This window comes from Pinus tabuliformis, chromosome 8 (assembly GCF_031772625.1).
Source record: "Pinus tabuliformis cultivar Carrire ecotype Pingquan chromosome 8, CPIR1, whole genome shotgun sequence".
Classification (NCBI taxonomy): domain Eukaryota; kingdom Viridiplantae; phylum Streptophyta; class Pinopsida; order Pinales; family Pinaceae; genus Pinus; species Pinus tabuliformis.
The window spans coordinates 739,675,331-739,687,974 of record NC_142294.1 but is presented as its reverse complement, the minus strand read 5'-3'; the positions used below and the strand labels follow the sequence as shown (position 1 = coordinate 739,687,974).

Sequence of the window (12,644 nt, the reverse complement as noted above, 5' to 3'; positions counted from 1 at the left end):
ATTTCGCTGCCTTGGTTCCAAATATCCCTTCTAACCTGTATGCTCGAAGCTGTGATCTGATCAAAGCTGCAACTGATAGATCTGGACTTAGCCTTTCAATGGCCTCTCAAAGCCCACTCATGACTTCTTCATCTTGATGCCTTGATACCTTAGATAGTCTAGAGTCCAAATAGCTTGCTGCTGCATGCAAACGACTCTGCATCATCCTCCATCTTCGATCAATTACCTCCCAAATGTCTTGGTAATCAGTTTCAATATTATTGAAAGCACTTGCAGTGGCTTCCTTGCAGCGGTCGATCCACTCATAAACAAAACCCATACAAGGTTTGTCACTATCAACCATGCGGAGGACTTCAATAATTGGACCACACAATTTTAAAACCTTTTTATCATTTTGCCAAAAGTTGTTGCCTAATATTATTTCTTCTACTTTCTTTTGCTTTTCTTCTTTTGAAAGGTGAGATCTCTCCCACTCAGCATTACAGAAAATAGCTTTTATGCTTGCCCTTTCTTCAACAACTCTTTTCAGAGTAATGTAAAATGTAGCAAACCTTGTATCAGCGGGCCTCAATAACTCTCTAGTTGCATTTTTCTTATATATGCTCAATGTGAGACGATGGTTAATGACAAAGTTTACAACTGTTTTGGCTCTTCGAATTGTTTCATTGATCCATGGAAATTTGGCTAAATCATGCAACAACAAATTCAAGCAATGAGCTGCACAAGGGGTCCAATAAATGGTCTTATACTTCTCCATAATAATCTTTCCTGCACCAACACAATTTGAGGCATTATCGGTGACAACTTGGACAACATTTTCCTCACCAACCTCTTGAATTGCTTCATCCAAAATTTGAAAAATATATTCAGTGTTTTAACTTCATCCATTGCATTAATAGCCTTTAAAAAAAACACCCCTCGAGGGCAAGAAACAAGTACATTGATCAATGGTATAAATCTGACCAACCATCACTCAAAATAGTGCAACCTGTATACTTCCAGGACTGTTTAATACAGTCCAACCTCTCTGTCACTCTAACCTTTGTTTTCTTTAGCAGTGTGGTCCTTAAAGCCTCAGACCCAGGAGCAACATAACCCTTTCCAAAAGCAACAGCCTTTTTGAATGCATTTTTAAAATATGGGCTCTTAGCCACATTAAATGGAATTCCACATGCATAAAAAAACTCAGCAACAACATCATCAACTTGTTGCTTCTCTACAGGTTTCCAAAATGCATTCAAGGTTGATGCCTCACTTGTTTTTGTTGGGGTGGAACTTGAGCCAAACAAGTTTGAGGTGACATGAGGAATGTCAGTCATGTTACCTGAAAACAAAAATGGCAATTTCTCTCTGAATCCGTTGCCTCTTGATTTCCTTTCTTCCCCTTTCTGCTTTTGATTTTTCATAATCTTGTTTCACTGTATCTTTTTGCTCATCAGATATCACTGGGCATCCCTCCACACGACCTCCATTTCCATTAGAAATACTAAGCAAATGGTCCACTACTCTTGTTAAGGTACCACTGAATTGTTTTCCACATAAAAGGCATATACATTCTGCCCCTTCTCTCTTCACATGTTTCCATGCCTCAGCAGTGGATTTTTGAGGTGCCATTTAATTAAATTTTTGCTCACTGTGCCTTGCTTAGCTCTGCTCACTGTACTCTGTTAAAAAGTTTGGGTCTGAATTTTTTAAATTGTGTTTTAGTGCTTAAAAAAAATAAAATTTGATGTACAGAACTTAAGAAGCGCAAAGAACTAAAAAAAAATCTTTACAGAAAACTTCATGCAGGCTTCCTATAACTTAAAAACTATGAAATTAAATGTATAACTAAAAATTATAAATTTCAAACTGAAACCCTTTGGTCGCACCTGAAATATGTGATTCCCTTGTTGCAAATTGCAATCAACAGACGGTTGTGAATTATAGGCTTATAGCAAATTGCAAGTCTGGAAGAAAGAAAGCCCAAAACTGTGCCTCAGAATCGATTTCTACAGCAAAGTTAGAGGCCGAGCTAGTATCTTAAAGAGGTTGTTTATGTTGTGGAGGCTGTCTGTAGCTACCACTGGTTCGATTTTCGTATTGAAAGGGCAGTTCGAGTACCCAACCAATAACCATTAAATACTCCTTGGGCCACGAATTATCTGCTGCTACGAGGGTTATTCCTCCTTGGGCTGTGAATTATCTGCTGGTATGAGTGTGCTGATAGTGGGAGGCTGGAGCTAATATATTGTTACAGGCTACAACGAAGTCGTATTCGCTGTTGTGGGATGTGAGGCACTAGCACCGACTCCAACGGTCAACCTACAATGACGATGGGCATTCTCTTTTATTAACAGGCCTGCGCAATTTCAGAGTCAAGACTTCAGTCTTCGTGTCCCACTGTCCACAGCCCACACAAATTACAATCACACTCGAAACTGGAACTTCGACGGTGGACCTTTTTCGAGGGAATGGAAAAAAAATTGTTCCCGCGTGCTTTGAAAACCGTGGGTACCCAACAAAACCACACGATTTGGATAAAACCACGAAAATGCCAAAAAAAAATCACGCGCTTAGACTATGGCCTTTTCCCACCTTTGTCGAATTTCATCGCCACCGTCGAACACATCCACGAACCAGATTATAAATTCGTTGAATTTATTCGCCAAAAAATTGAATTCGAATTCGTCAAAAAAATCGATTTGGGATACAGCGAATTTGATTCGAATAAATTCAACCCCGATTCAAAATTGGTGAATTTCGAATTTTTTCGTTGAAACTCGCCGAATGCGGTGACACAGTTCCCAACTTCTCTGCAATGATAAAGCTTTGCACAGAAGTCAGATAAGGAAAAAAGAGAAGCTACTCATTTGTAGAGAATGTGTTTGTTCTAATTATCGTTCTTGGCATTGCGGTTGACTTTTTCATTTTATTTTTTCCCAAAATCTGCTCTCCTTTCTAATTGTATTCTTCTAATATCTTTCTGTCAGATAAGGTAAAAAATGAAGCTACTCATTTGTAGAGAATGTGTTTGTTCTAATCATCATTCTTGGCATTGCGGTTGACTTTTTCATTTTATTTTTTTCCAAAATCTGCTCTCCTTTCTAATTGTATTCTTCTAATATCTTTCCATACTCCCCCACAGCCCCAATGTCGACAAACAGTTAAGGACAAACTTCCGTCAAACACTTTGTAAACAAATAAAAACACTTGCAACAGAAACCAATATGAGAGGTAGACAGATCTTATATTAGATTGATTGGAGAGAATTACAATGTCCAGAAAGATCTGATGAACCTGGCACAATCTTCAGCAATATACAAATTAATTCTTTCTGACCTCAATACTGATTCGGCCCTCTGGAACTGAGATTAACTCAACCTCTTTAGCCATATGATAACAGACTCAATCACACAACCTCCAATCCTGAACTCGAACTTGGCAATTGAGGAGCAATCCAACTCTGCCACAAATGGACTAGTACTCTGCTGGGCTGATGGCGAATTCGGCTTACTTCAGAAGCTCAACCTCACCAAATTAACAAATATCAATGGCCTGAGATAATGGATACGTTCTTCAGCATACAAGGGAAATATTGACCCACAGATGTAGAATTTGGCTGACTGAAATTAGCCTCTAATGGTGAATGAATTAGCTTCAGGTAGCAATGCAAATTCTGAAGATCTTCCTCTGCTAACTCGTTCTCCCGAAATAACAATAAACTCTGTTTTGAAACTGAACTATGGCCTTCTGACTTAACCAAGTCTACAATAAAGGAACTAGCGCAGACTCTAGCAAATTCGGATCTAATGAATGCTTCAACCACTGAGAAGAACACAGCTACAAATTGATGAATGTCACTTCAGATCTTGGCCTTCAATAAGAATAATTCAGACCGCAGACTACTGGCTTGGATTTCTGATATTAACAATGGAATTCAGCCTGCTCAGAAGGATGAATTTCAGCCTCCAACAATGGTCCAATTTGGCCTCTAAATCGATGGATTCAACCTGGTATATTTGGCCTCCTCAAAGATCAGCTCTTCGCCTCAAGGAGACAACAGATCGACAGCCTAAAAGCAATATGCTCAGTTCCTTTTCAAGGATAATAACTCTGCCTCTGATATGCTGGGATTTTGTCCTCAAGGATGGATGAACTCAGCCTTCAACTGAAGATTAAATTCGGCCTTCAATATGGCAATCCGGCTTTCTGTCAATGAACACTATTGGTTTCCCCAAATTTGAGCTTGATCTCAGAAGATAATGTTGGATCTCGGTCTCTAAAAATTTGGCAGACTCATCCACCCAAGATGTGAGGAATTCGCCCTTTGTAATATGCTAGATCTCGGCCCTTCTAAGGAAATAAACAACCCCTCGTGAAATCCAACCCCCTGATCTGGAATGTAGGAAGTGATCTCGGCCTCTTAGAAGGATTAATTCGATCTCCAATACCTGCAGCAATGCTATTCTGACAAATAGATTATCTTCGGCACTGGAAAATCACCTTCAATAACATATTAATAAGCCAACTAGAGTGGCTACGGAAAACCACTGAAATTGACAAAAACTAGCTAGGGTGATTGTGGGAGATCATCAAAACTAGCTTGAGAGTTTCACCTGAAACCCTCGATCTGAAACTCGCTTGAGCTCCAATCCAATCACAATAAGAGATCACAAGATAAAATGATGAGAGAATGACTTCCTTCCTCCTTTTATAAGATTTTGCCAAACCTTCTCCAACCTTTTAGATTTCTACCTCTTATTATTTTATTGATAAATTACTTTTTGCCCATTTTTAATAATAATAATAATAATTTTGCCCCTTTATTAATAATAATAATATCAAGAAAATTTGGCAAACTCCTTAGTCCCCTTAACAATTTTCCTTTTTGCTAGCCTAAAGGAGACAATTAGGCAAGCAGGAATGCTACCTCCATGCTAAAGAAATCGGGGACATTACATTGTTCCTTTTCTATTATATAATAGTCATTGCTGCCAGAAAATCTAGCAGGCCTTGTGGAGGGGTACCCTACAAGGCAATCACTAGACCAAGTGACAACAATAAGGTAGTAGCCCACTGTCACCACAGCTACTACCCCCTGCTCTTTATGGATTTTCACCAATGGGAGGAGTCCCGATAGGTAGGTCACCTAAGAGATGTTCTATGCTTAAAGGTATAAGGTGACTTAAAGGCTTCTAAGGGATGACTCAACTTAAGGACAATGCTCAACAGGAAGAAGAACATCTGAATATCCATGGCCTGTCCAGGAATGTTCAGATGCTCCTTGACAGGTGACAGGACACCCAGCTGTTCCATGGCCTGATAGGCCCCCTACATGTGCTTAAATGTGCCTGTTTCAATAACTAGTTAGCCAAGTCTGGGCCCAAAAAGGCCTAGCTTGGCATGACAGTTAAAACTAGATAAGAGAATGCCCAAAGCTAAGCAAGCAGAATACGCACAATATTAAAAAGAGTAAGTTATAATCAAACGATACATTGGTTTTACAGTGGAAAATTTCTGGTAAATTGACAAGGTTCCTACCATAGGCATCCTTCCCTTGATGACATTTCATCCTCTTATTACATTCTTCTCTGGACGGTCTTGCATCCTTTGATCTCCTTTTTTGGGTTACTCTTGGATTTTTATAGTCATGGGTCCTTGTTGGGGTTTCATTACATAGTATATCAGAGGACTTTTTCATTGAAGTCCTGTGATATACTATTTAACCATAAACAACTTATAGCATGCAAGAAAAAATCAAAGAAATTTCTATACTTAAAGAAGCACCTCTTAAGTTAATCCTGACTGCCTGTACTGAATTTTTCATACATGTTTTTTCTACAGCTGAGGCACAAAATTATCTAGCAGTTCATAGATGTCCATCATAAAGTAGGTCTTGTTCTGGTTGATCCTGAGATTTGAAATAATCTCTTAGTTTTGTTTATTTAAATCTTTTATTGATTTATTAGCATAAGCATTTAGTTACCTTTCTTTATAAATGAGGTTTTATTGACCAAAATTGTTGATGTATTGTTGAAACAGGAGCTGTGTTTATCGTTTGTGTTGTCATTACTTCCAGGTTGCTATCTTTCCTGTCAATAGTTTCTAGGAACATGACTTACGTTTTTGAAAATTTAACCTTTTATTGATCCTCTGAATGAATAACATGTATTTGCATCATATATTCATGCCAATGAACTTGATCTTATGTGCAGTTTATGGCTTTCAGCAATAATTTTGCTCGTACTGGCAATGATTGTACTGGATATCATGGTATGTTTGGTTATTCCTCAGATGCTGCTTTGAAATCCTTACCGCGGTAGTTGGGTAGTTAAAAACTATGAAGATATCCTGGATTTTTGTACCTGCCTGGTGCCCTAGTAGAAGTTTCATAAGTGCGGCATCTGCTTTGGAGACAGCATACAAATTTGAAACAACTTGCAAAGATTATTAAAGAAGAACTCTTTCTTTTACAAAAATATATTTAAATGAGATTTACTATTAGTAAAATGAGACTCTTCCATAGTGCTAGAACTAAAAGAAAATTCAATAACTTGGATGGCATTCTTTTGAGGCCTTTGTGTTAAAGCCTTTCTGCTGTTCGTCCAGTTCAAAAATGGACCGACAATAAAGGAGCATTGCTCTCCTCCTGAAATTATTTCTAGCTTTGATGCATCTTATAATATCAATGTAGTAGGATATTTTTCATTTGGTGAAGCATTAGCAGTGTCCAAACAAGTATATGTACCTGTGAGGAATATCAACAGTGTCGCAAGCGCTCCACAGGCACACACCACAAAAAATTTTGCAAATTGTTTACCCCTTTATATTCTCTACTGTTATTATTATTTTCATTTATATATATTTTGACACTTGGAAGATTCTTTGGGAAACCCAACCTTACTATTGCAGCTCGTTGTAGTCTCTGGTATAATTGACCTATTTTGGTCACTTCTTAATAAAATTACTTTATCTTATCCATACTTCTATTTTGCTACTAACTACAGACTGTCATCTCTAACCTGGCTGTGGCATTGCAGTGTATAAAATGCATTAGCACACCAACACTTCTATCTGTCCAGAATTACTTAATGTTGATTATTTTAATGATTATTTTCCTTTCTTTTCTACTTCTTGTTGCAGCATATACTTTGCAACCTACAACTGATTTTTTAAATGGACAATGTACTTTGCAACCTACAACTGATCATAATTGCTCTTTGTTGGTTGAACAAATGAGGCATCACATTATCTATTTATACTTGTCGCATGGGTGTACCATGTGACAACCCAAGGGACACATCCCTTCACTTTCTTGGGTTGACTTGACTTTCCTGGGCTGACTTGATGCTCCAAAAATATTTTTTGTTGTTTAATTCTTCATAATTCTTCTAGGTGAACTTAGGTATGTGGGAATACCTCCCAATGCTACACAAAAAATCAACACTCCCTCTTAGTGAGGGAGGTATTCTCCTTAGATACAAACAGATTTCTCCTTAGCTGGAATTTCTCCTCCACGATAAAAGTTTATGAGCCTGCAATGTTGATGTAGTGTCTTTTCACATGCAAGTCTATAGATCACTCCATCTTGGAGTAGGAAATATGAGTATCCTGGGCCATTTACCCCTTTGGCCAAAGTAGCATGGCTTCTCAGGTAAATGTATCAATCTCCTCTGATCAAATTAACATGACCCAGCCAAAGTCCATTATGGCTTCTCAGGAGAGGATTTTCCCCTAGACCATTCACCCCTCGCCCAATTCGCATGGCCCAACCAAAGTCTTTTATGGGTTCTCAAGTGAATTACATCAGTCTCCTTTGGTCAAATTAACATGACCTAGCCAAAGTCCTTCATGGTTTCTTAGAAGATCTGTCGAATCTTGCAAGGACATCAACACTCCCTCTCAATGAGGAAACATTCTGCATCATGCCAAGCTTGTCTCTGAAGTATACAAACATCGCTCTGGACAAAGGCTAGATGAGAATGTCTATAATTTACGTTTGTGGATATGTATTGGAGCTTCACTTCTTTCTGCACCATGTCTCAGATGAAGTGATATTTGATCTCATGTGCTTTCCCCTGATCAAATAGCCTTGCAAGTAGCTTTTGAAGCCATACTGCTTCCTGACTTGCAGCATTGACTGCAATAAACTCTGCCTTTGTTGTACTGAGTACGACAAAAGTATGCTTCTTGCTGAAGTAGCACCCCGAGGTGCTCTTTCTATCCTCTGCACTCCTTGCCCAATCTGAATTTGTATATCTTTGCAGCCTCACTTAACCACCTGAGATATATATCTCAAACCATATCCAACTGTACCATGCAGGTACCTCAGCACATGCTTTGTTGCAGCCCAATGTATCTGCCTCGGCTTGACCATATACTGGCTCAGGGTGTTCACTGCGAAGCAAATATCTGGATTGGTTTTAACTAGGTACATCAAGGATTCAATTGTTGAGAAATGTAACTAGTTTCAGTCTTCATAATTGTTTTACTCATTTCAATATGTATCCTATATAACAAATAAGAAAAGAAAAGAAAAGAAAAAGTTATTATTATTAAAGCATGGGTTTCATGCTCATTAAAGGGGTGTTCAGGTGCTCTGTTAAGGCACTCCTTGATGTGAAGTCACTGATTCAATTCCCCACCTCAATCGGGGTGATATATTGGACATGGTGAAGATGTAGTCCTGCCAAGCTTACAAAAAAAAAGCATGGGTTTCATGCTCATTATTGATGGTCTTCTAGGTAAAAGCATGTTCTTCATGCTTATAGGGCTTGTTAGGTCTTAAGATTTATTGTCATGAGTCAAAGGAGTCAGCGTAATGTTTATAAGACCCTTTTGGGAAAAATGTAATTGCAAAAATAATTATTTTTGTGTCTAGAAAGTCCTAGAAACTCCAAAAGTACAAGTCGGCTTGGTAGCATCAAGTCAGCCTAAAGGAGGGAAATCAACCCCTTGAGAAGGCTATATAAAGGAGCAGTTCGACCTTATTTGGGACTCGTTGTCCACAATTTTATCAAAAGTCCAAAAAAGAAGTGTACAAGCAAGTGGAGAAAGACTTTTAGAGATTAAAGTCATCTGCCAACATGAAGTTGTCAATGTAAACCCAATTTCTGCAAGTTCTATTGTAAATGATGCTAGTATGACCGTTTAATTATGTAACAACACCTAGGTAAGCCTCTGATTTTGGCAAAGGATTTCATCCTAGGAAGTTTTTTAACCTCCCCAAATTATGTGTGTTTGTAAACACACCTAATTAGCAGAGTTTTTCTTCCAACTTAAACTCCAAGGCTAGGGTGGAATTTGTTGACAAGGTCTTATGTGAGTCTTAGTGTTTATCGAGTTTGATGTAAAACTGTTTTTAGGAATAACTTTAGTGCATGGTCCCTCACAATAAGAAACCATGGCTAAATTATTTTATTATAAGCCCGCTTGGTTTCATACTAGATCATATTGTGTCATGGAATTGGGTAAATTATTGAGGATCTATGTCTAAAGGTGTTTTCCCCTATCAAGGGTTGAACTTGTAATTATTTTGATGTAAAATTATTTTAGTGCATGGTCCCTTGCAATCAGACACCATGGCTAAAATATTTGAAGGTGGAAAAAATATTAAATCCCCTTTAGAGTCAATCAATTAATTTTTCTGGCTTAATTGAATAAAAATCCTAAGCCATAAAATTAATTAATTTTGAGTCAAAGAATAATTATAAAGAAATTAATTTCTCTCCAAGTGAAAAATAATCAAAAAATCGCGGGTCAAAAAGAAGTCGAATTTTGGAGGTCCTCCACCAGGGGAAAAATGGATATTTTTTAGTGCATGGTCCCTCACAATCAGACACCATGGCTAAAATATTTGAGGGTGGAAAAATTATTAAATCCCCTTTAAAGTCAATGAAATAATTTTTCTAGCTAAATTAAATAAAAATCCTAAGCCAAAAAATTAATTAATTTTGAGTCAAAATAATTATAGAGAAATTAATTTCTCTCCAAGTGGAAAATAATAAAAAATTCGTGGGTCAAAAAGAAGTCAAATTTTGGAGGTCCTCCACCAAGGGAAAAATGGATATTTTAATAAAATTTGAGCCTTTGGACCTTGGTGGTTAAGTCAAAGTCAATTTTTTGAGGAAATTAATCCAAAATATTAATTTTTGGATTAATTAAAAATGGTTTTTAATAGAAATTTGATTTTTTCCTCAAAAATAAAAATTAGATGGTGGAGATTAAAAGATGATCAAGTTATTTTCGATGATCGAGATTATTTTGATGAGGATAAAGCCAACTAGTCGTTATTTTTCACTTGGAGGGGTTTCTCTATATAAATAAGCCATTTAGCTTCTATTTCCCATCTTGGAATGAGGTGATTTTTTGTATTGGGCTAGAGCTCTGCTGGGAACATTTTTTTATCATAATAGAAAGACTTTGGGGTTCACTTCATGGAGTTCTTCTATCGGCTGATCTGTGGTATGTGTTGGCTATGTATTTATCCTATATTGTGCTAAATGATTTTTTTAAATTGTTATTTCAATTAAAGGTGATAAGAACATTCTATTGATACAAATATCTTAGGTGATCTAATTGACCATATGAGCTAACGGTTTATCTTAAGAATTTATACATATTTACAGGTACACTAGCCCTTGGGCTCCAAGTTCACGAACTGTGGAGAAGATCCGACCTTGTTTGGGCTCTAAGCTTTCATTTTGGTAAATTATTTTGCAAGATGGTTTTGGCTTGACTATCTTACGAAATTATTCATCCATAAATTTACTCCTAAATTCTAAAAAAACATTTATTTGATTTTGGGCTCAAAAGAATTACTTTGCTAATGAGAGCTTGTAATTTTAAGTTGTAATATTGTGAATATTTGTAAATTATTTCTAACCCTTGTTTTATTTTTGTAGATCTTGGGTTTTTTGGGATTGTTTTTATATTTAGGATACATATTTTTGTATTTATCTAATGTGGGTTGTCTAAATGTAGTTTTTCATTGTGAGGATTTTGTGTTTAAAGACTTTTGGCAGGTGAAAACCCCATTGATTTGAAGAAGTGAGTTATTTTGTAGATCTAAAGATTCTTGCCTAGTGACTGGGGTTTTGAGGGGTTTTACCAATTTTTTGGCTAGTGTTTTTATTTTGGAGAGGATTTTGTGGGGGTTAAAAGTATATAGGCCCTTATTGGGCGCCGATCTACAAAACCCATATCACCAAATCTTGCAATGAGGGGCAAGGATAGTTCCAGTTGGAGGTTTCTCTTGTTCTGGGAATACTCAACAAAGGAGGCAGAGAGAGATCGAGGAGAGGCAACGCAGAGGCTACGCTGGGCAACATAGGCTGACGTAGAGGCAACAGAGAGCCTTGAGGAGATTCGTATTTTTGCTGGAGAGTTCGATTTCTGAAGCCGGATGCCTGGTTGTGAGATCGGAAGGACAAAATCGAGGCTCAGAGGCAAATCGATCATCAGAAGGGGTGACGTTGTCCCTAGAAGCTATGATGCTAGGCCTACGTAGTGACTACGTAGAGGCAGCACAGAGGCAGCAAAGGACAAGCCACTCAATGGCTAGATCAATCAGGACCACCAGTGATAGTATGAGGTATTTCTCACTAATCTTTTGTTAGTCGTATTCTTTGTACTAGATAGCCAACAAGGCATGCAGAGATCGTATTCAACAACTACTGCATAATAATACAAACCCTCAATGGTTGCACCAGCTTTCCCGCATTGGGTTTTTCCGGGGACATTTGTCCAAAAATAATTGTGTAGATGTGTGTGTTGTTTATTTCTCTCCTGTGTTGTATTTAGTTTCTGCAGTTTTTATTTGTGTAGGTTGTAGTGTATTTAATTCAATATTTGCCATAGCATGCAGCAAGTAAATTGTTTAATCCAATTAACAATTAGAAGAATTAACATCAATTGCTATGGTAGGAATCGGGTAACCGATTCTTCACATGGTATCAAAGCACAAATCGTGAGAAGAAGAGCTTAGAAGCAGAAAGGAAGAGGAGTTCGAAATTACTGCAGAGGAAACAGTTCAAATCCCTGGCAGGCAGCGCAGTCCTTGGGACAGAAGGTCGAAATTTTGAGGGGAAATCGATTTCTCTGAGTGAGTCGACAGAGAAATTCGATCTCCAAACCGAAGCTTTCCAGAGGAAGAAAGGAGCAACATATTTTTCCTTGCAGAGCAAATCTTCAGTTGTGACGCAAATATTTAGCAACAGTTGCTAGCAGAATAGCGTCAATGGGAGAGAGAGAGACACTATTGAGGGAATTCTTCCTCAGAGGACTTCCAACCAAGAAGTTTGATTTCTCAAGTGCTGAGCAGCAACAGAGAGGAGTTGATCTACTAACTCCAGTAGGGAGTGCATAGGCTAGCCTGGTGCTGCGCAGAGGAGAGAGGAGGTAGTTCGACAGTTCGTTGGCAGAGATGGAAGCTAATGGGTTGCGAGATCAAGATCGGTTGGAGGGTGCATCCAACTACGTGATCTAGAAGGCAAGGATCTCATGCCTTCTAGATGAGCACGATCTCAAAAGCTATGTCAATAATGTGGTAGTTCTACCCGTTGATCCAGATCCGCTCAAGAAGTACAAGGCTGAGATGGCAAAGGCCAACAAGTTGATCCTCGACGGGGTGAGGGATCACGTAGTGTGTCACATTGCCGACA

At 38.0% G+C, this 12,644-nt stretch overlaps 1 protein-coding gene across 2 annotated transcripts in view; it reads left to right on the top strand.

Moving 5' to 3' along the window:
* Window positions 1-12,644, top strand: part of LOC149237701 (uncharacterized) — a 492,469-nt gene that overhangs the window by 434,829 nt on the left and 44,996 nt on the right. For both annotated transcript variants that reach the window (XM_089372754.1, XM_089372755.1), the window contains exons 33-34: window positions 6,025-6,061; window positions 6,198-6,255. In XM_089372754.1, coding sequence (XP_089228880.1) covers window positions 6,025-6,061; window positions 6,198-6,255 — 95 coding nt within the window. The remainder of the gene's footprint in view (window positions 1-6,024; window positions 6,062-6,197; window positions 6,256-12,644) is intronic.